The sequence below is a fragment of the Panthera pardus genome, unplaced genomic scaffold (genome assembly GCF_024362965.1).
Source record: "Panthera pardus isolate Hobbes unplaced genomic scaffold, ASM2436296v1 HiC_scaffold_6, whole genome shotgun sequence".
In the NCBI taxonomy this organism is placed as follows: Eukaryota; Metazoa; Chordata; class Mammalia; order Carnivora; family Felidae; genus Panthera; species Panthera pardus.
Window position 1 is genome coordinate 7,358,051 of NW_026526991.1, and position 23,222 is coordinate 7,381,272.

Genomic DNA, 23,222 nt, shown 5'->3' on the forward strand with positions numbered 1-23,222 from the left:
AGGCGAAGCTGATGTGGGACAGAGGAGCTGCAGGGCGCAGGCCCTTATCAGCTGTGCCGGAACTGAAGAGAAGCAGGGTGGGGGGGGAGGGGGCACAGGGGTGAGTTGGGAAGGTGAGCTCCACAGGGTGGGCCTGGTGGGTGGGCCAGGGTTCCGGCACCTGCTATGCTGCCCCCAGAGCCCCGAGGAGGCAGGGCCGTCAAGCAGGAGGGGGGTCTCCGGGAGGGGGCTGTCACAGAGGGAGTGTGGGGACAAAGCCGACCGAGATGTGGGGTCTGGGGTTGGGACGGCACGAGATTTGGGGAGAAGCCCCCGCATAGGACACGTCGGCGTTTGGAAGCTGGGTCCACAGATGGGAGCTGGACATTCGTGCTCGGGAGCGCCCTGGACCCAGTGGCGGGGCCTGGGTGTTAGTGGTCGTGTTACTGATTCTGGAGCCTGGGGATGCGATGGCTTTTCAGACTTTGAGCCGTTTTCCTCATCGTTGTGCTTTCGGATATTGTTCCCCCCCACCCACCGCCACCCCCCGTGTTCTCTGTGGAAGGAGACGAGAGCATTGCCTCAGATCAGCTCCATCTGGCGTCACGGCCACGCGGGCCGACGGATCCTGTCCCGTTTGTTGGAGCCGAAGCAAATGCACGGTTGAGGTTTTAATGCCCTTTGCAGAAAAGTGACCTTGGAAGCCTTTTCCCAGGAGGGGCCCCCCTTCGGGAGCGATGCAGGAGGACCCCGGGCCCCTCTTGCTCCCCCAGTGCTGCCTTCTCCCTGTAGATCGAGCGCAAAGCCCATCTTAACCCGAAAGGCACCGGGGAACGTTCGCTGTTTACAGAAGCAGGTTGTGGAAGGGCCCTGCGGACGGGCGGGCCCTGCGGTGCTGGCATCATTCCTTCTCGAGTGGCCGTGAAATGGACTGATCCACGTCTGGTTCCAGCTTGAGAACGGTGCCCGCAGGTGTCCCCCAGATGCTGCCTCCTCCTCCTGGTCTCTCAGTGGCGGGACCGTAGGTCACCGTCAAGGGGGACAGAAGGTGTCCCCCACGTGCAGCATCCCAGGCTTGCCTTGTCCGCCCAGCAGGGCGGGGTCCGCCGCAGCCTCGTTTCTGCACGGGGGCACCTTTGCCGCTCGGGTCCTCGGGTGTGGAGCTGGTGGCCTGGTACGCTCAGGCCGGTGTGTCTGGTTCCCCTTCTGTTCGTTTCCCTCCCGGCCACCCGTCCCTTCTGCTTTACCTGCGTTCGATTCCTTCCCCCGGGAAGGCAGCACCCGTGTGCTCCTGGGACCAAAAAGGCTCTGATTTGCCTGCTGAGTTGCAGTCTGTGGGTGGAGGGGGGTCGGGAGACGGGCTGCTGGGCGTGGAGAACCACAGAGGCCGTGCGTGCTGGGCTTCAGAGGCAGAGTGGATGTGCACAAGGCGGGGGTGCAAGGCGGTGTACGTGTGCACGTTCACTCAGGTGTGTGAGCCCAGGTGTCCCAGGGCCCGTGTGCCTGGACCGAGAGACACCTGTGGATGAGGACTTCAGGGAGGGCTTCCTGGAGCAGGAGGCGTCTGTGGCCCCTGAAAGTCGCACGGCACCCAGAGAGAGGCAGGGAGGGTGTTTGTGAGCAGATGGGGTGGGAAAGAGGACGTGTGCGTGGGGACTCCTCTGGCCTGAACCCCAAGGGGGAGGGCAGAGGTGGAGAGAAGGGGCGAGGCATAGCTGCTGGCCTGGCCGGGAACGGGGGCGCTGCCCCTCCCTTGCTGCATGGCTCTGGGCCAAGTCTTCCTTGTAAGGTGAGGGTGCCGCTCTTGCACTCGCGGTGACACAGAGCAGACAGCGCTCAGGCCCTGTCCCCCCCCCCACCCCCACCCCCCCCACCCCCCGCCTCCCGTCTGCCACACGCCCTTCAGCCACATAGCCTGCCGCTTCCCCGCCGCCAGGCCTGCGGTCCAGCCTGCTGCACGCCTGGGGCCCACTCTGGTCGTGCCTGCGGACACAGCTCCCTACTGGGACCCAGCTGCCACCCCTCGAGGCCTGGACTGGGGTCAGGGGGAGCCGTGGACCGACCAGCCCGCCCCTGCGCCCCTTCTCCAGGGTCACTGGGTAGGCTGGTGTCTCTCAGACCCTGGTCTCAGGACCCTTTGTAGTCTTCGGTTACGAGGCCACCAGAAGGCCCCTGTATACGTGGGTTGTCTCTTTTGCTCTTGACTTTCTGAGAAAGCACGAGCGGGGTGCCGGGGGGGCTCAGTCAGCTGGGCGTCCGACTCTTGATTTCGGTTCAGGTCATGATCCCGGGGTCGTGGGATCGAGCCCCAAGTCAGGCTCTGTGCTGAGTGTGGAGCCTGCTTGGGATTCTCTCTCTCCCCTCTGCCTCTACGCCTTCTCTCTCTCTCAAAAGAAAAAAAAAAGTAAAACTAAGAAATCTAAAGGTATTCCAGAAACTGCCAACTATAAACCCATTCCGTGTTTACGTAAATAGCTTATTCTTATTAAAAAAACAAAATCACCGTGTCCCCCCCCCCGCCCCACTCCGCAAAAAGGAAAGCTGTGGGGGCACTGGCAGCTTAAGTTACGTGCCACATGCCCCTTTTGCCATGTTGTCTCTCCGTGGGCCGCCTGAGGACGAGCGTGCAAAAGCAAATGTGGCCTTATTTTTGACCTCATGGGTCCCCCCAGAAGAGGTTCCTGAGCCACGCTCCGAGAACTGCTTGTTTGGCTTTGGGAGAGGTTTCCCTGAAGTGGTGAATGAAGGTTCTTGTTCCCGTTTTTTTGTTTTATTTAAAGTCCTTCTTTTATTTAAAATAATTTTAAAATGTCCTTTGCTGTGGAATAGTCAACACCTTCAGGATCCAAAAGGGGTTGAAGCTTAGGATGAGTCTCCAGTGCCTCCTGCCTCCTCCCCTCTCCCTCCCCTCCCCCCCTTCCGCTTCCTTTCCCCTCCCCCTTCCTCCCCTCCCCCCCCCCTTTTCCCTCCTCCTTATCCCCTTTCCCCTTCTTCCCTGTCCCTTTTTCCCCTCCTCCCTCCTACCATCCCCACCCTCTCCACCCCTCTCCCTTCCCCCTCTCCCTTCCCCCCTCCCCCCTTTACTCCAGTGCTGGATGGCGGATGGCTTGCGCGCACTGGCAGATAGCAGTCAGCCCAGGCTGGGAGGTCTCCCGCAGGATTTGAAGGGTCCTCCTCCTTGCTCAGGCTGCGGGGGCTCCCTTGCGTGGCTGTCCCCCGTGGGTGGACCTGAGGGTGCATCCAGCCTCGTTTCACTGTCACAAAAACGATGTGGCAACGAAATGACCTTGCCTCTACATCATTTTGCAAGTATGAGTAGGAGACTTTTCCCGTAAGGATAGTGGATGTTGCAAAATTGCCCTGCGCGCCCCCCCACTGAGTAGGGGCCCCGGCTTCCTTGTTCCCACGCCCACCCGCTGCATGTTTGCTGGTCTGTTAGGGAAGAGGGTTTCTCAGGGTTGCTCATGGAACTTTAACTTGTGTTTCTCTCTTTATAAGTGGAGATTAATCATCTTTCCATAGGTCAGAGGACTGTCTGCCTTTTTCGTGAGCTCTCTGCGTCTTTGGCCCATTTTTCTGCTGGGCTGTTTATCAGTCTTAGACAAATTAATCCTCTGTAGTATGTGTTGCAAATATTTTCTCCTAGATTATCATTTGTTTGACTACTTAGGTTTTTGCCTTGCAAGTTTTTTTTTTTGCCATAATCTGTGTTCTTCCGGTGATACACGTCTTGCTTGGAAAGGCCCCGTCCAGTCCTGAGGTCCTGGACCCTCCTGCCCCCCACCCTCGCCCACCCCCCGCCTCTACACGGATGCCGTCCTTGTTTTCCCTGCACATCTTTGGTCCATTTGAGTGTATTTGGGGAAGGCATGAGGTGTGGCTTCGACATTACCTCCTTCCACACAGCCGCCCGGATATCCCCACGTCCTTTGTTGGATGGCGTGTCCCTTCCCCCTGATGTCAGATGCTCCTTGGATCCCGCTGGAGGCTGGGACATTGTAGAACGGCTGTAGCCCCAGCATGTTCCATCATGTGGTGGAGCTGGTCACCCTCATTACTCCTGCTTTCCAGAATTTTCTGGGTTATTCTGGGTTTGTCTGTTTCTCCTTATGAACCTTAGCCTTAGCTCATTTTGCTTCCTCTGAAGTCTTTTTGTAATATTTTTAGGGGAATCACATTAGATTTATAGGTTATTTTAGAGAGTTTTGCTCATGCTGTCTCTCCTTGTACGTTTATGTATAACCACGATGAAGTATACATAATACGATAAGTGTGATATACCATGTACAAGGTGATAAAACACATATAACGTAAAACATGCCATTTTGACCATTTCTGAGCGTGCAGTTTGGTGGCATTCGGTACATTGAGTGTTGAGCGACCAACACTCCATCATGTCCAGGATGTTTTCATCTTCCCAAACCAAAGCCCTGTCCCCATGAAACACGAACTCTCCGTTCCCGTCCTCTGCCCCGGGGGCCTTCATCTACCTTCTGTAGCTATGGATGTGAGTCTTACAGGGACCATAGGAGCAGAATCGTGCCGAATCAGTCCTTTTGTGCCTGGCTTCCTTCACTGAGCACGGCGTCCTCAAGGTCCGTCCGGGTCGTAGCCCATGTCAGCACCCCATCGCGTGTATGAGCGATACTGCTCTGTGCGTGTCAACCACAGTGTGTTTGTCCGCCGTCCGGATCCCGCCGAGCCCCGGTGTGGGTACTTCGGGTGCATACCCAGAAGCAGGACCTCCGGGTCCTATGGCCGTCCTGTGTTTGTCTTCTCAGGACCCGCTGCTGTTTTTCGTGGCCTCCAGGGTGTGGTTTGCACTCCCTGGCCTCGGTGTTTGCTTGGGAATCCGGTAAATGGACAGCTCTGAGCCTGGCTGCCCTGAGGCCCCAGGCAGGTCCGTGAGCCATCGCCCTGCACCCCAGGGCACCTTGTGCCCTGCCTTCCATCTTCCCCTGTCATGGCTGTGAGTCCCTCTCAGCTGCGTCCCCCTCCATGTAGAAGGGGTCGCCTCAGTCACAAGCAGCCGATACACACGAAGTCCTTAGTGCGGGCCTGGCCCAGAGACAGGCGTGCAGGAGCCGGGGTCCAGCCTCCCGGAGGCCGGCATGTGGGATTGGGTTGGGGGGGTGGTGTGGGAAGGGGTCAAGTCCATGGGCCCAGTGCAGTGTGCTTCTCAGTGCGGCTGCTGCGGGCGGCGAGGCTCCCGGGTGCTCCCTGTGCCGTGAGTCCTCTCGGGCCAGGCTGCCCTCCCTACCCAGGACGGTCCCCACCTGGCCTCAACATGCTCCCCGTCTGTGCTCCCTTTCCCTGGGGTGCCTTCCTCTGCAGCTCAGAACGGCCTTCCCTGGCCGGTGGGGCCTGTGCCCCGCCTGCCCGGCTCCTCCGTTCTGTGGTTAGGAAGTTCCTGCGCGGTGGGCACGCCTCCTCTGCATTCCTGCATCTGGTACATAGTAGGTGCTCATTAAACACCGGCCGAGCGCCCGCTCGTTGCCGTCCCTCCGAGCATCTGGCGTGTGGCTCTGCCCCGCGATGCAGCTGCAGGGCGACAGTGTGCACGCCAGGACCCGGGCCGCGTGCCAGACCTGCTGCGCGGCCGTGTCTTTGCCCTGCGGAGCCCCCTGCCGCCTGGCAGCGGGGACACTCAGAGACCCAACCGTCCGTCCATCGGCCACACGGCGCTGGGCAGTTACCTGGGCGCCCGGCGCAAAGACGACTCTGAGGGTTCGGGTGTTTTGTGGGTTTTCTAATATTTTCTTTCCGTGGCCGCGGCGTGAGTGCCAGCCCGCACGTCTGCGCCAGGCCTGCCCCGGGCAGGGCTGTGAGCCTTTCTGGGCTGGCTGAGCAGGAAACGCGGGTTCCACCTTCTCGCTGTGTGTTGTCAGACACAGAAAACCTTTTGGGGCATGTGGTGCTTGAACCCTCTGCCCGGGGCCTGGTCTGCAGGGGAGGGGTCTGGCGTGGGGGAGCCGAGATGAAACAAGAAAGACAAAGCTGCCTCTGGATAGGTGCCTCTTTCACCTGAGGGCTGTTTACCTTGGCTCTGGATTTGCCTGGGGACTAGGAAGTTCTTTAAAATGCACCTCACCCACCTGGAAGCAGGTGACACCAGGTGATGGCCAGGTGACAGCCCTGTTAGGTCTCCTGCTCTGGGGAGGGGACAGTGGGGGACGGTGGTTGGAGAGCCTTCGTGTGGGGAGGGGACAGTGCACAGTCAGAAGCGTGGACTGGATGTTGCAGGCGGGAGCCGGGGCCCGGGGCTGGCTCCTGGAGTTTTCACTGTGCTCTCTGTCAGTGCGGAGCAAAGGACACTGCCCTGAGACCCAGGGGGTGGCCTTCCGGGGTGGTCAGTGCTTTTGGCTGGTGGTCGCTCGCAGCTGGCTGTCCTTCCAGCCAGCCCCGCCGCCTCAGGAGGGATATGGGGGACGGGGGAGAAGCCCCCGGCACCCGACCCAGGTGCACGGAGACGTGTCGGTTTCCCTCACCAAGATCCTTCTAGATCTCGTCTAGAGACCGTCCAGGCTGCCCTGGTGTCGCCATGGACGGCCCCTCGCCCCTCACCTCTTTCCTTAAGAAGACCGGATGGTGATGGGGACACGCACCAGTCAGTGTGTGATGCTCAGGAAATGGGACCCCAGTGCTTAGGGAGGGCCCGGGCGCCCCGCTACTGGGCCAGTAAGTGCCGTGACCGTTTTGAGAGTTTTTGGTCTGCTGGGCACTTACCGCCGTAGGACAAGGGACGCTAGGGCATGGCCCGTGGCCAAACCTAGCCCACTGGCCTGCAGCCACACCCATCCGGTGGCACTGCGGAGCTGAGAAGTTCTGACAGGCCACGCAGCCCGCCGAGCCCCAGACATTTCCTACCTGGCCCCTTACAGAACAGGATCGCCCGCCCCCCCGCGTGTTGCCTGGTGAGACGCAGTTGGAGAACAGCCCGTGTGCAAACCGCTGCGAGCCACGCCCCTTTGTGCTTTCAGGAACTTGGGCCAGGGCCATGGCAGGAAGTCATGACTGGTGCCCGGACTCTGGAAGGTGGTTCCTACCGGCAGCCTCACTGGCTGGGTCTTCCCAGGTCCCGGTTGCTAAGGACAGTGGAGGGAATTGAGATAAATCTGTGTGTGTGTTTAGTAGCTCATTCTGTTTGCTTACACGACACAGAGGTTTTTGTCTACCTGCTCCTAAACTTTAGGTTTTTTCGCTGGCTTTGTTTTGCTTAAATAAACATCTGTGTGGCCACTCAGCCCGGCTCCCCACTCGGTCTCCTAGGCAGAGGGGCCTGTGGGCTGTCCTGCAGTAAGGGATGCATTAATAGAGGTATGTGCCAGGGAGGGCTGATAGCTGGGCCCATCTGGGGTTAGGGCAAGCACAGGCTCTCGAGTCCAGTGAGGTTGGTTTCTGTTTCTGATGTGCCACTTCCCTCTCATCCTGTTTCCCCGGCCTCAGTTTCTCCTTCTGTCAGTTGGTTTAACAATAGAATTATTGTTTCAGCATTGTGACCGGGAAGTATGACACCTGGGATACAGGAGCTTGTCATTCTTGCCTGAGATTTGGGGCCCTGCACAGATTTTGGGGTGCACAGGAGGCCTGGGGCTCGTCCTTCCCTGTGTCGGTGCCCTGTGAACATTCCACGGGAGGTGTTCTGACCCCCTGCCTGGGGCTGTCCGGGTCCTGTGCTGTGTGCACCTGGGCTGAGGCCCAGATGCCTGGAGATGGGCCTCCGGATGGGCCTGGCTCACACCTGTCTCTTCCTGCTACTCTAAAGCCCAGGGAGGGCAGGTCTTGACCTGAGTGGCCCTGCCTCTGTGCACCTCACCCCCGATCCTTGGGGCTGGTCCCCAGCGGGGGTCAGAGGGCGGGGGTCAGAGGGCGGGGGTCTGCTTTGTGCAGGGCAGGTGGCGGGGCGGAGCCTTGGTGATGGAGTGCTGGCGGGGCGGGGGGCGGCCGCGCCCTCTCCTGATCGGCCGCCTGCTGCCCGGGGCCGGGTCGGAACCCTCGCTGGAGTCTCGGGCACCGTGGCCCTGGCTTCCCACCGCGTGCAGTCTCTGCTCACCCACCGCCCGCCCCTTCCTCTCCTGCCTGTCGGGGGGGGGGGGGCATGGAAGCCGCTGCTGACTGGGGGGTCTCGGGCGTCCTGGAGCCTCTTACCCTCATCTTCCAAGTGGGGACGTCACCGCAGCGCCCCGAAGGTAGAGTGACAGTGGTGCACGTGGAGGTGGACGGAGGTGCGGGGCTAGTGACGTCTGCTAAGTGTGTTTCTGGAGAGTGGGACCTGGGGCTTTCCCGGGGTTGCTTCCACCTGCCGGGCACGACTGAATGTGATGCCCGGCAGTGCTCTGAGAAGGGAGTTCCGTTCGCACAATCACAGGAGCCGGGCACCGCGGAGGCAGGGTAACCCACCCGTGGGCACGCTGCCGTGGCCGGTGGTGTTCTCCCTGCCTGGATGGTGAGGAGAGACAGCTCGGGTCCGAGCTCAGCACAGAGCCCGCTCCCGGTGGGTGCTCCACGCGTGTGGCACGTAGGACAGTTGGGACCAATTCGGACGGGCGCGTGCCCCCTCACTGTGCCCCCACACGAGTGTGCTATGGGATGCACGAGCAGGGGTGACGTCGCGGGGGCCGGGAGCCGCGCGGCTGGGCGGGCAGGTGGTGCGGAGCCAGAGGCGGGAAGAGTGAGGTGGTCACTTGGTGGTGGCTCCGACAGCAGGAATGTCCCTGGCAGGGTCCCAGGGGCCCCGGGGAGGTCTTGACATCTGGTCGTTGGTGACCCGAGGGGGGCTGGGATGGCGGGGGTCGTGAGTGGGGTGTGGCCCGCCCCACGTGCCTCGGTGGGGTACGCTTTGGGGCTCCCCTCCCCTCTGCCCTGTGAGCGTGCTGTCTGGGTCCTGCCTTCCAGGACTGTCTTTGGTCCCTTCAACCCTCTTGGGCTCGAAGTTTTTGCATTTTGACCTTGGGTCCCGCTCTTCGCCTCCACCCCTGGGCCCTGCTGGGGAAGAAGGGTAAGTGGGAGCACTGAGTTCCGTGATGTTTACTGAGCCCCGATCTTGTGTGGCCTCAACAGCTTGAGGCAGAAGGAGCAGGACAGGGCAGTGGAGCAGCTCTTGGCAGCTCGCGGGCACCCTGTTACCTTTGTCACGTTGGGGGGACTTGGGGAGCTCACTAAACGTACAGTTGGATACGCTGAAATCCCTCCTATCTGAATTACATCACTACTTAAAAAAACGTGTATTTGTTTTGGGTGGGGAGGGGCAGAGAATGAGGGAGAGAGGATCTCAAGCAGGCGCTGTGCTGACACATTGCAGAGCCCGACGTGGGGCTGGGTCTCAGGGACCCTGGGACCGTGACCTGAGCTGAGATTGAGAGTCAGACGCTCAACCGACTGAGCCGCCCGGGCGTCCCCACGTCACTGCTTTCCCTACCGGGTAGGATCCCGGGGCGGCGTGTGTGTGTCGTGTCTGGGTGGTGGAGATCCTGTGTGCCAGAGGCCGCGGCTTCTGCCCCCGCCGTGCACTCAGGCCTGCGTGTCGCTTTGGTGGCTTGAAAACGGCCACGGCGGAAGCAGCCACACCACAGAAACGGGCGCCTGCTACAAGTGTAGGCTTAACGAAGCGACGGAGAGAACGTAGGGTGAATGTGTGACGGGGGCAGCCGCCCACCGTGAATGGCACACAGAGGTCCAGGAAATCTTCCTCTGCGAGAGAACCGTCCTCCCCGTCAGCAGGGAGCACCCTCGCCCCGTCGCAGGTGAACAAGTGAGGCTCTGGTGCGCCCTCCGTCTACACCTTCGTCTTGTTAACGCAAACAGAATCGCCAGCCGTCGTCCCTGTGGGAGCCTGTCCCTGTGGGAGGGTGGGGGTCGAGGGAAGACCCAGGGGAGCGTCAATGAGCACCACTGGCCCCGCGGCTTTCCGGCGAGAGTGCTGCCCGTGAGCGTGAGCCGCTCAGCCTCATATCCGTTTACTTCCTCGCAGTCGCCTGACCTTCGTCTCCACGCGCGGGTCCCCGGGGCCACTCCCTGCGCAGTCCTGTGCCATCCACGCCGTGGTGTGACCCCAGGTCGCGGAAAAGGGTGTGGCAGCGCCCATCGGGCCCTCCCGGCTCTCCCTCTGTCCCGCGCGCCCCCCCCCCCCGCCCCCGGGTGATCGTCAGGGTCGCTGAGCTGGCAGGACGTGGGGCTCGTCGGTCGTCCACGGGCTCGATGCACACCGTGGTTTCGGCCTGACCTTTGTGGGAACGGACGGTCCCGGAAGACGCCCGCCAAGGGAAGACGTTCAGGCCTCCCTTCCCCCCACCTGTGGAAACACCCAGGTTGTTGAAGCCTTGGCATTGCGTTTTCCGCAGGCGTTCACGGATTAGGGACCGTAAGCTCGGCAGGGCCTCGGCTGGGCTCCTGGGCAGAGTCCGAGGACGGCCCTTTGCTCTGTGGGCTCTGTGGGGGGACAGCTCCTTGCAGCTGTGGCCGGGGGGCCCGGAGCCGGCGAAGGGCCCCGGATTTCCTGGCGCTCAGAGCCCCGTCAGCGCGGCCCCACCTTTGCCCATCATTCCTTCATTTGCCGGATGAGCGTGTGTGACCCTGGCACGTGCCAGCCCTGCCGAGGCCAACCCGCTGACCCGCTGTCTGCGGCTGGCGTGTCCCCTGGAGGGCGGTGGCTGCCACTGCCCTTGGGGGGACCGCGTGCTGACAGTGTGCGGCTGGGGACACAGATCCCAAACAAGGGAGCTAGCTGGGCGTTCCAGGACCCCAAACCAGATGGGGTGATGGCTCTTACTTGGAGAAAAAGGCACTGGGATGGGAGACACCCCCGAACCAGAAGGGCCCGGCAGTAGGAGCAAATGTGGCGGCAGAGGACCCCCAAGGCCGGGCCGGGGAGGCCCCGGGAGGGCCCCCGGCAGGATGCCACGGGCTCTGGTTTCCTGCCACGTGGAGCGGGGGCTCAGCTGGGGAGGAGGGAGGGGTCGGGGTGGAGAGGCACACGGGTGTGTGGCCCAGTTTGGAGGTGGGGGGCCGTGCTGGCTGCAGGTGGCCGTGGGATGATCCCAAGGTTGGGGGCTCCTTCCAGGTCGTGGCCGGAGCAGCTGGTGGACGTAGACAGCGTCCAGCGGGAGGCGGCTCCGTGCTGTGCTGGGCAGAGCTGAGCTACCGGCGAGGTGCCCCGCACGCAGCTGGCAAGCCAGAGCAGAGCCCCCAGGGAGGCCGGCGGGTGCTGGGTTGGGGCAGGACGCCTGGGTATTGACCCCAGGAGCGTTTGGGGTCTCACCGACCATGCCCAGCCTGGCAGGACCGAGGTGTTCGTCGGGGGTGAGGGATGTGGCTCCCAGACAAGCCTTGAGTTTGGGGAAACCCGGGGGTCATGGGTGCGAGCCAACATCGTGAGCCTGGCACGGGGTTGGGGGCAGCGTCCGTGGTCCTGCGTGCCTTGTGGGTCTCAGGCCTCAGACTCCTCCCCGGAGGGCCCAGCACAGGGCCCTGCAGGGCCGGGCAGGAGTTGTGTGGGTGCCGGGGTTCTGGGGGAGAGGCTTTGGGATGCTGACTGGGACCCACCTGAGGCCGCACCTCCTCCCTGGCCCTCCTGTTCCCCCTGCAAAGCCTCGGGGTCCACAGCGGCCGCCCCAGGCCGCTCCGCCCGAGGAGTCTGGGGCCGTGTTCCCAGAGGATGGAGACGTGGCAGAGGGCCAGGCGGTCTCTGGGACTGGCTTGCGGGCAGGGGGGAGGCGCCCAGTTCTCCACGTCGGTGGCTCCCCAGGAATGGGGCTTAGGACGGGCCTGCACCCTGTGGGAAAGTGGACACCGTTCATCCCTGGATCGGCCGGAGCGCCGCCAGGTAACCCGGGAGACGAAGCCAGGCCGGGGAGTGGTGCGCGCTGCGCGTCGAGGCGGGATGGCGGGGACGCGGCCGGGGCCGGAGACCCGGACCCACCGTTTAAAAAACCTTGGCTGGGAAGGGAAATAAAGTCCTTTGTGGTTTCCAAGTCCAGTTTCCCTAGACAGTGCCGCCTTTGTGTGTCCAGAAGGCATTCATCGGGTTCCCAGAGCAGCGTGCTTTGTGTCTCGGGCCGGCGCGGCCGGACTCAGTCCCGCGTGCGGAGGGCGCGGGGCCTGGTGGGTGCTGCCTTGAGCTGGGCGAGCCCCGCTGCCCTGCGCCAGGGTACCAGGTGCCCCGTGCTTGCTCCTGGGGCAGACGGTTACAGGGTCCTTGCAGACCGTCCCGGCTCTGGGCGGGGGTCTGGAGTAGCCACGGCCAGGGTCCTTTCCCGGCGCTCCTGCTTCTGCACGGAGGTACAGAGAGGTGTTCCCTCTGAGGGCTGCGGGGCCGGGGGCAGCGGGTCCCGCTGAGCGCCTGGTTTACCTTGGGAGGGGGCAGGGGAGGGGGTGGGGGGGGGGTGGGCTCACAGGAGCTGCCCTGAGCTGCCTGGGGTGGCCTGCGGGTGCCTGTAGAAGGCCGGTTGTGGGGAGGGTGGCGGGAAGGTAGGGTGGGGGGAGTGGGGGACTAGCTGGGGGGCTGGGGACACGTGGCCGCAGGCACCCGGAACGCGAGGTGCAGGTAAGATGCGTCGAGAGCGTGCCCGCTCGACTCTGGCTCTGTGTGGAAAGCTTCCCTCTGGGTCACACTTGGTGCCTGAGATCTGGCCTCCTCTCTGTGTCTGAGACGATGCTCCATATTGGTTTTCCGTCTACCTCTGAAAGTGGGGGGTGTGCCGGCTGGCACGGTGTGTCCTCCCCAAATTCACGTCCACCGGAATTGGTGAACGTGACCTTACGTGGACTAGAGACCTCGCAGGTGTGACTGAGGTGCGGTCAGCCGTTCTGGGGTGGGGTGGGCTACGCTCTGGCCCGGCACAGGGAGGCAACACGGTGGGGTCCCCTCACAGGCTGGGCCGGCCCCCGCTGGGGTGGCTGGGGAGTCACGGCTTGTGGTCCTGATCTGACAGCAGTGCGGGTGCTTCGTTCTTTGAGGGGCCCAAGGGGTCTGGGGGAGCAGGGCGACGGGCACGGGAGTGAGCCTCTGGGAGCCCCTCTCTCTGGTGGGCTGTGTGTCTAGACCCCCTCCCCGCCCCCCGTCACAGGCTGACGAGAGTAGCCAGCAGGAGGAGCCCAGGGTTGGGCTGAGCTGGCGGCTGGAGGGATGTGGCCTTGGCTAGCCCAGCGTGTGGGGCCGGGCCCAGGCGTGCGTTGCGTTCTGATGGTGCCGGGCTGGACACTCGGTGCTTTGTCCCCTGTCCTCGTGTCCCCGCCTCATTAGCTTGCCGGAGCTGAACCGGGAAGGACAGCAGCCCCAGCTTCAGGGGCCGTAGAGAGCCCCAGACAGAGAGCCCACCCGGCCAGAGCCGTGCCGGGAGTACGGGAGCAAGCCCGACCGCTTTCCGCCGGGCAGAAGTCAGCCAGGTGTCCCGGCTCGCGAGCCTCCGCACCCCACCGTCCCCCGACGCCGAGGAGTCCGGCCGGTCTTTTTGGAGTGAAAGGGAGTAGGTTTTGCGTTGCTGCGTTTCCCGTACCCAGGTTTTTACTTCTGAGCTGAAAAAATGGGGGCACTTGCGTGGCTCAGTCGGTTAAGCGTCCGACCCAACTTCAGCTCAGGTTACCTTCTCACGGTTCATGAGCTCGAGCCCCGCATTGGGCTGCGCGCTGACAGCGCTGTGCCTGCCTGGGGTTCTCCCTCTTTCCCTCTCTCTCTGCCCCTCCCTTGCTCGCTCACCCTCTCGCAAAATAAATGGACTTACAAAAAAGCAATAGGAAAGCGTCCTAGGACGTTCGGAGGAGGAGGTTTTACAAGCCTCCTGTGGACCCATAAACCTAATGCAGGGTCCTGTGTCACCTTTACTGGTTTTGGACACCTGTTTGCCTTAACGGGACCGGGATGGCAGTTAGAGCCGCCTGTGTCACTCGGGGATGGTGTCCTGTGGGAGTCCCACGTGATGTGCCAGAACCCCTTGCCCTGCCCCGTCCGGGGGCGGGTGCGTAGCGGGCAGGGCTGCTGGGTCACAACTCGATCTGAGGGCGAGACTCACCCCACGTGTTGGCTTTGCCCTGGAGACGGAGTCACTGGTTCCGAGGGCGGCTTTGTGCACGGATCCCGCTGCCTTCTGCCGCGTGCGGTGGCTTTGGTTTCCTTTTTAGCGAACTTGGAGGTTTTTGCTCCAGTAGTGGTCGATTTCCTCTTGCTGTGAATTCCTCTGCCCGGGGAATTGGCCCGTCTGCGGACCAGGGTCCTGGAACTTTTGCCTGTTTATTCAAGCGGTCTCAGGACAAAGACAGTAATTATTCAGTACACCACATTTGCTACACATGCCCCTTGTTTCACTGCATTTTCATTTAATTTCTTTAATGTTTTATTTACTTTTGAGAGAGAGAGGGAGAGAGAAAGAGTGTGATTGGGGTAGGGCAGAGAGAGAGGGAGACACAGGATCCGAAGCAGGCTCCCGGCTCTGAGCCGTCAGCACAGAGCCCGACGCGGGGCCCGAACCCACAAACTGTGAGATCATGACCTGAGCCGAAGTCGGACGCTTAACCGACTGAGGCTCCCAGGCGCCCCCCCCCCCCCACTGCGTTGTTTTTAGCAAGTGGAAATTTACTTTTGTCCAGTTGATTATCAGACTCTTTTACTCCGTGATTATTTTTTGTCATTTCTATTACACAGACTGTTACCCCCCACTCTAGGGACTTGGTTGGCACGAAGTTCTCTTTTCTTCATGTTTGTGTGTGTGTGTGTGTTCGTGTTTTCCCTTCATTCACCCGTTTCATCCATCTGGAGCTCATGGCAGCTGGTTGGTCCAGGTGGCCGCCCCCCCCACCCCTCCAGACGAGCAGTGCTGCCCCTCCCCCATGGCCCCCATCGCCCTTTCTGGGCTCCCCTGGGTCCCTGGGGACACTGGGCATTGTGTGTCCTGTGGCTTTTGCCCCTAGGGCCACACGGGGCCACGTTGTAGTGTCCCAGGCAGGCTGGAAGGAGCCCCTGCAGCCCCTCCCCCCCACATGCCTCCGCTGTTCTCGAGGACCAGAGCAAGGTCTGGTCCATTTCGGCTGGGGCCCTTGTGGGCCCCACTGTTGGCATCCCCTGCTCAGGGCAGGAAAGCTTGCCGAGGGGGCAGAGGGCCCCTGGCGGTGGGGGGCTGTGATCGAAGGGCCCCTTTGACAGCCCTGTGCCTGCTCCATCCCAAACGGTCCCAAACAGGAAGAGCCTCTCCCCGCGTTTGCGGTTCTCCGTGAGATTTCCCCAGTGGGACGGCCCGGGACGAGTTCCATGCTGCTCAGCCCTCTCCCTGCCCGCCTTGCCTGGGGGTGCTGGCCCGTTTTCTGGGGCCGGCGGCAGGCTCCCGGGGTACGTCATCTGGAGCCCCCGGAGCTCTCTGGTCTGGAGCTCCTGGAACTCTCTGGTCTTACTGCTCTCATTCCCGTCTCAGAGGCGGAGCCGGGGCCTAGAAAGGCGGTAAGCAGCAGAGCAGGCTGCAGCAGTCTTGTCCGGGCCCCCACCCTCGAAGGGACCCAAGGCCTCACGGCCCAGGAGCTGTGCGATTGGGACCCGGTGGGGTTTGTGGCCTCTGCTGTAGGCTTTGGAGCGAGGCCGGCTGGACGTGCAGATGAGCTATTGGCTCTGTCCCTGGGGGTCCTGGTGGGGCGCCTTGCCTTTCCTGGCCACGGCACAGAGATGTGGGGCACCCCACGACACGTCCGTCCCCGGGTGAGCACGTGGGTCTGAACTTACACGTGTCCTCCCTCGGTGTGACCGCCCAGGTCAGGTCTTTGCTGCCATCATTCCCGGCTAGAGGAGCCCGGCAGGCAGTCTGTGGGCTGGGGCCGTGCTGGGGAGGCAGGCGGGTGAGTGCGGGGCTCCTGACCAGCCCTTGTGTGTGGGACGACCTCTCTGAGCAAGAATGAGCCGCCTCTGGAAGCCGAGCAAGGGCTGCCCAGGCAAGCGGGAAGGTGCTTTAGGCAGACAGAGCAGCCTGGGTGGTGACCTGGGCGAGGGGACCAGGCCCAGTCGGGGGACACGAAGCCGGGGCCCCACTGGGTTCAGAAGGGAGCCACTGAGACGCCCTAATGCCGAGCATTCTAGCGGTTTTCGAGTGTCTGCTTCTGTCTGGGCAGCGTGTGGAGCCACAGCTCTGACCACGTCCTTGATGGTTGGCTGGTTAGGAGGGCTTCTGATGAGACCCAGGGTCTCTGGCCTCCCATGCACCAGGCTGGCCGTCTTTATGGCCGGGAAGGTCCTGCTGACAGACTTGGCTTCCTCCTGTCTTGTGGGGTACACGGGGGGGGATGACGTCGGTCGGGGGCAGTGGTAGGAGCTTGGCCAGCTGAGTGGGGGTGATGGAGGGACCCAGGCTGGTGGGTGCAAGGTGGGAGCCGGTGGGTCCCGAGTGTTCCTTGAAAAGCCAGACTGACCGCTCCCTGAGGACAGGGCTTGGCCACGGGACCGAGGTGTGTGCGGGAGAACCGTGTGTTCAGGCTGTTGGGCGTGTCACGTGGGCAGGTGGCCGGCAGGCGAGTGACCGAGCCTCCCCCCTTCTCTTGCAGGGACCCCGACCGTCATGTTAAGGTAAAGCAGAGAGGCTCAGTGCTGAACATGCTAAGGAGGCTGGACAAAATCAGGTTCAGAGGTCACAAGAGAGATGACTTCCTCGATCTAGCAGAGTCTCCAAATGCCTCGGACACCGAATGCGGAGATGAAGTTCCCCTGAGAATACCTCGGACCTCGCCCCGGGACAGCGAGGAGCTGAGGGACCCTGTGAGTATGCTGTGCGGGCCTCCTGGCAGCGGGAACGCCCCCTGCTCTGCTTGGCCTCGTCCCCGTGTCCAGAAGTGTAGGCCTGGGGGCCATCCCCCGACCTCAGGTGGCCAAGCAGAGCGTGCACTGGGCAGCCCCGTCCTGCCCGGGCTGGCCTCCCCTCTGTCCTCATCTTGTCCTGGAACGGCCCTCAGTGCCCGGGGTTCATACCCCCTGCCGATTGAGGATCAGACAGCCTGCCTTCACCACGGGTCTGTCCAGCAGCTGGATTTCTTTTCTTTCCTCACTGGTTTTCTGGGTGGCTGGCCGACTTCTGGTGCGGAAGTGAGGCAGAGACCCCAGCCTGACGTTCCCGACCCTCGGCAGCTGGCCGAGCCCAGGCTGGGTCCTCGTCAACCGCTGTGGGCCCGTCAGCAGGGTGCCCTTTAGTGGGGCAGCTAGACAGCGTGGCTACGGTGGGAACTAGGCCTGAGTGGGCCCTGCCTTCTGGAAGCTTGTGTGTCTTCGGGGGCTGGGGCGGGCTCCCTGGCCAGGTGTGATCGCGGGGCTCGCCGTCGTGGGCACCGCTGCCTGAGGCCTCCCCGTCGCCGGGGAAGACGTCCACAGCCATCCTGCCTGGCGTGGGGGACCATATTGGCGGTCTGCTGGTTTCTCCTCTGAGCGCCCGAGCTAGTTTCCTTTCCAGGGGTGGGCTGTGAGTGCTCGTCCTCCCTGGCTCCCTCTATTATTAATGCCTCAGACCAGAACGGGGACTACGAGTCCGCTCCTGGCGGGACTGAATAATTCACTCGGAGCCGGGCTGCCTGATCAGGTGGGCCGGGCGCTGCGGAGCCGGGAGGGGAGCCTGCCGGGGTGTGGGCCGCGGTCCCCCAGCTGCTCCTCCAGCCGCAGGGTCCCTTGTTGCCTTGTGTCCTGGTACACGTGATGCAGAGCGCCACGGGCTTGTCTTGCAAGGAAGGCGGTGTGTCCCCCGTTCTGGCCCGTGCCCCCCGGGCGCCGGGAGCCACGGCTCCGACGGTGGTCTTCGGGTCGAGTGTGCCGGGGGCACTTCGGGGGCATGAGTCCCCACGCGCGGGTCTGAGCTCGCCCTGGGGTGTGATAGGGATCCTGCAGAGCAGTCTTCTGGCTCCGTGCTCCGTCCGTCTGTCCATCCTGCTGGGGCTTAGCGGCAGCCGCCTTGCCCTGGGTGCTGTCTGCAGAGAGGCCCGGACTCGTCCTAGAGCACGGCCCCTGCGTGGGGGTGGTGGCCGATGGTGCGGAGGGTCTCGGGACCCAGCCGTGCCCATGCCCTGCTTTGAGGTCACGCCTGAGGGTGCGGGGAGGTCTGAGGGGTGGCGGGCACAGGGGCTGTGTGAACAGACAGCCAACCGGGACTCTGTCCGTGGCGGGGGCGCTGGGCTTGGGCTCCCACGAGGGTTGTGCCATCGACACGTGAAGCTCTCCCCACTGAAGCGACCCGTGACCCGTGACCCCGTGTCCCCCAGGTGGGCGTGCTGGGTCCACGGCATCCGTCGTCCCGGTGGCTGTGACCAGGCCGCCCTCCTGCGGGGTACAGTTGGTTCCCACGGCCGCCTGAGAGGGCCCACGTCCCACGCCTGTCACCGGCTCAGGCGTCCTCAGGCGTCCTCAGGCTTTCTGCTCTGACGGCCTGACGGGTGAAGAGTGGGGCTCTGATGGCGCGGCTCTTGCTGTGAGGGAGGCTGGACACCTCCGTGCTTAGACTTTGTTCTCTTCACTTGAGATTTCTTACTGTGGTAAAACATACTTAACGTAGAACTCCCCATTTTAGCCGCGGTCGGGTGTTCTGTTCTCCGGCATTGAGCCTGTCACCCCCCGTCCGCCTCCAGAACCGCCATCGTCTCTCCACACTGAAGCCCTGTTCCTACCCGTGCCCCAGCCCCTGGCGCCCACCCACCCGCTCTGTCTCTGTGCGCGACTCCTCCAGGGACGTCACGTGAGAGAAGCCTATAGCACCTGCCCTTCTGTGACTGGCTGCTCTCGCTCCGTGTCCCGGGCAGAGGAGACAAGTGGACGTGGTGATTGAGGGCAAGGGCGTGGGCGGGGGGGGAGGGGGGGGGTCCGAGAAGGGGTCAGCTGAAGGGGCTCGCAGAGGGGCTCAGACCTGCGGCCCACCGTCCCCATCGGTGCTCCCGGCCAGCCGCTCGGCTCCCCGGAGCCGCTCCTCCCCATTCCCGCTGTCCACTGGGCTTCGGCTCGGTCTGCCCCACACCCTGAGGGGCCCTGGCTCTCCTAGACCCGAGGGGGCCCTGTGGGGATTCTGGAAGCACAAGGGCAAGTTCCAGACGGCCTCGACTCCAGCATCCCAGAGCCTGACCCGCATCACAGCATTTCAGACGTGGCCCCATAAACTGGGGGTCATCCTGCTCGCTTTGGGGGAGGAGTTGGCGGATGGGATGGAGTCGAGCGTTCATCGGTGCGGAGCCGCCTCTCCTGGCCGGCCTCTGCCCTCCGCTGTGTGGCTGCTGCCTTGGCCGTCATGGGGGTGGGGGAGGGGAGGGGGAGGGGCGGGCAGGGGAGGGTCGAGCTCGTTTGCAGGGTGAGTGGGTCAGGCATGCGCCTTCTTCCTCGTGGTAGGGCAGCTGGAAGTATCCCCAGTGCCCGTGTCCACTGCTGCCAGGCCGTGGGGGGTGCAGGTCAGCAGGGGGACTCACGCCCCAGAAGCGAGAAAGTCCCGACAGGTTAAGTGTCAGGGCAGCCACGGGACCCGTTGGCCTCCCGCCGTCAGCATCTCCTTGCTGGGGTGTGGCCTGGAGCAGGCAGCTTGTGTCTATGGAGGAGGGGTCACGAGGCCTGTCGAGCCCTGTCCGGGCTGTGGGTCCCCTTCCACCCTCCCCCAGCCCGGAGTCCGATCCTCCCCCGTCGCATCGCGGGGGACGCACGGCTGCTGCTTCTGGCCAGGCCAGCGTCAGGATGCAGCTGTGGGGGCGACCGTGGAAGGGTCCAGTGTGTGAGCCGAGCGCTCCTTGTGCGCCCGGTGGGTGGGGGCCTGGCTGTGCCGGCCTGCCCTGCACCCCTTCCCCTCCCGTCAGCAGGAGGCGAGCGGCCACCGTGCCAGGCCCCCGGGCGAGTGGCAGCGGGCCGCGGTCATCTGTAACCGGAGCCTGCCCCGCACCCCTGGGGACGTCAGGCAGTGGTTTTAATTAGCCCTCCGTGGAACGGGACAGGCCCCGGTCCGGAGTTCGCTCGCCTCGGGAGCCGCCGTTCTTGCAGATTTACGCAGCCTGGCGCGTGGACGTGCCCACCCCGCCGGCCCGGAGTCCTGTCACTCCAGCTCTGGGGCGCGAGGGGGACAGGTCTCGTGGCTGGGCTCACCCGCCTCTCCGGAGGGTGCCGCGCTGGCCGGCCTGGGTTTCTGTGGTTTCCTTCCCTCTGCAGCCCGAGTGCTGTGGCCGTCAAGAGGCTTAGCATCGTGGGTTTTTTTTTTTTTTTTTTAATCCTTCCTAAAAGCTGACCTCGCCTGGGCTCCACCAGCAGCTGAAGATGTCCCTTCCACCGGCAGGTGAAGCTGAGGTGAAGGGATACCCGCTTCGTGGCAGAGGCCCTCCTTGTCTTCCCGGGGGCTCTGCGGGCCTGGCCCTTTCAGATGAGGGGTCCTCGGGGTACCCCTCGGAGAACCAGTTGACGTGTACGCGGGACGCCTCGAGGCGGCTCCTCTGAGTCTCGGTGTGTGTCTTTTGTAGGCTGGTCCGGGGACCCTCATCATGGCTGCAGGAGTCCAGGACTTTAACCGGACAGAGTTTGACCGATTAAATGAGATCAAAGGTCACCTGGAGATCGCCTTATTGGAAAAGCACTTCTTACGTGAGTACCGGTGGGGGGATGGGAGGACGCCGTCCCGCAGAAGCGCACAGGCTGTTTGGGCTGGGGAAGCCCCGTGACCGCTGTCCCTGGGCTCGGTCGTGGTGGGGACGGGCCTGGCCCCGTGGGCGCGGGCTTCCTGAGGCTCCCTCTGCTGCTCCACTAAGACCCGAGCTCTTGTCCGCGCAGCTGCGATGTTGTTGCTCGGGGGTGAGGGGGACGCCACCGGGAAGGGATAAAAGGCTCCCTGGAGAGTCCGATGCTTTCAGGGGATCTGGTGCATTATTTCCAGCACTTAGCTCAGAACGGGTCAGAGCGTGGCGAAGAGACGGAGACTGTCCACTCTGGTCTGTTTGCTGTCGCAACGCGGAGGGAGGGGGAGCCCGAGGATTTCGTCGTCAGGTGGCCGCACGCCTCGGGATCTGGGCCATCGGCGAGCTTAACCACACCTCCCCGCTGCCGCGAGCCGTGGCCTCTTGCGTGGCAGTGGTAGAAACTGCTGCGGAGGCGTCTCCCGGGTCCTCGCACACACGATCTCATTTGACGTCCCGCCTCCCTCTGTCTCCCTGCTCTGCAGACGGGAACCGCAGGGCTGGGGAGGGTGACCTTCCCCGGGGAAGCCCTCTCGCCGGCGAGGGGTCGGAAGCAGGCAGACTCGCCCCGGCGCCCACGCGTGTGACCCCGCTGCGCCGCATGGAGCCTCCACGGCTGATGCCGCGGTGGCAGCTACAGCTGCCGGGACGATACAGGGAGGAAGGCGCGGCCTCCTGGCCGGGAGCCACTGGGTCCAGGAGGAAGGGTCCGCGGGCAGGTCCCCTCCCTTCCTGTCTCCTTCCCGCGCTCCGGACCCAGCGGCTGTGCCCTTGCCGGCCCACGGACACCTCTCCCTCGGGGTCCACACACTGAGTGTCCACTGAGCTCTAGCCGTGGGCGCCCCTGCTCTGCAGCCACGTGGGGGCCCTCGCCTGCACGTGACAGCGGGTGTCTGAGCCGTGGCGGGGAGCCCTCGGGTCCGGCCTCAGTGTTTTGCCAAAAGAGCTTCTGGTTTACTCTTGGGTAGCTCACGTCGCGAAACCGTCCGGGCCGGTTTTGGCAGCCGTGGGGTGGCAGCTGTGGGCACTCGTTTTGAACTAGGAACATTTCAGACAGACACAGAGGTAGAGCGTCTCACGCGCTCACCGTCAGCTCCAGCGAGAGGCGGCCGCGGCAGGCGGGTTCCCGCCAGCCTCCCATCCTTCGTCTGTATTTTCAGCAGGCAGCTCGTTGTGTTTTAAAAACGAAAGCCGTGAGTCTGATACTCACAACTGGAAACATCAGGTTACTTTTCACGTCGTCAGACCCCTGTCCTAAGCTCAGATCTCCCCGACTGTCTGCCGGTTTTTCCGCAACTCCGAGAACGGCACCCAGGCCCCGCGTGGAGCGGCTGGCGCGTCTCTCCAGGCTCCTGTGTTGCCAGTTGTCTGCGTCTCTGCTCTTCGTGGAGGAAACCAGGCCAGCTCTGGCGGGGCCTCCGCCCTGGACCTAGCTCAGGGCGTCCCCGTGGACTCCACACGGGGCGCTCTCTGGGAGGACTCCCTCGGTGGCGGCTTCCCTGAGGTGGTGTCCGCCCTTGGGTGTCATGGCTTCCATCCGCCGTGCCCTGGACGTTCCAGAATGGTCATTCCCGACCCCTCCAGTCGTCCTCCGTTTACTCACCGACGTAGTTCTGAAAACCTAACTACTTGGTTGCTCCCGGGGATGGTTCCTATAAGCAGAGGCAGGATACATGCTTGAATTTTTTTCCTTTATTGTCTGGTTTTCAGAATAATGAGCTGATTCCCTACTTAGAGCATCTCCCAAAGGTGACCATCGAGGGTGTTGGGCTTTTGTGGGTTTTTTGCTGTCCTCATGCGATCATGGCCTTAAACACAGCTGACGTGTCTGAGTCGCTGCTGCCCGTCGGTGCCAGATAGACCCACCTCTGGGCCTTGGGTGGTGCTTCGGTTTTGCTTCTGAGTCCTTTCGACGTCAGCCACTCCTCCGTGAGCTCTCTGGTGTGACGGATGCTCCGGGCTCTTCGTCATCTCTTGCCCCCGTCCTGGAATTAGCCATTTCTCCTGATTCCTTTCGGTCGAGAGTGGTGTTTAGAAGCTAAATAAGCCTTCTGGGGTCCTCGCTGCTGTCACTGTTTCTAGATGTTTCCAGTGGGCAGAGGTAGGGCGTCCTGAGTTCACACAGATCATTCGAATTCACATCCAATACCTGGGGTTTTCGTTTTTTTCCTTTAAAAAAAAACTGTGATAAAATATACATAACGCAAGATTTGCCATCGTGACCATCTGACGTGCACCGCTCGTGGTGTTGACACGTTCGCGGTGCCACACGCCCGTCACCGTGTGGTCAGCTTGTGACACTGAAACCCTGTGCCCATTAAACCTCAAGTCCCCGTGCCCCTCCCCCAGCCCCGGCAGCCAGCGTCCTTCCGTCCGTCTCTGGGGGTTGGGCTTCTGCAGGGACCTCATGCAAGTGGAAGCTACAGTGTTTGTTTTGGGGTCGGGCGCCATGTCCTCAGGTTCATCCGCGTGGCCGTGTGGCAGCACGTGGCAGCACCCCCTTCCTGTGCAAGGCTGAGCGCCGTTCGGCTGTGTGACTGGACCGCATTGTGTCTGTGTGTCCATCTGCTGACAGGCGCCTGCGTTGCCTCCGCGTTCGGCTGCCGCGA

General features: G+C 62.8%; 1 protein-coding gene across 7 annotated transcripts in view; it reads left to right on the plus strand.

Annotated features, from left to right (window-relative positions):
• Positions 1-23,222, plus strand: part of GRAMD4 (GRAM domain containing 4) — a 72,396-nt gene that overhangs the window by 17,637 nt on the left and 31,537 nt on the right. For 5 of the 7 annotated variants that reach the window (XM_053896037.1, XM_053896041.1, XM_053896039.1 and 2 more), the window contains exons 2-3: positions 16,492-16,702; positions 20,404-20,524. In XM_053896037.1, the coding sequence (XP_053752012.1) occupies positions 16,492-16,702; positions 20,404-20,524 (332 nt within the window). Of the gene's footprint in view, positions 1-12,231; positions 12,256-16,491; positions 16,703-20,403; positions 20,525-23,222 lie in introns of those variants that run through there. The other 2 variants (XM_053896042.1, XM_053896043.1) reach the window with 2 other exon arrangements.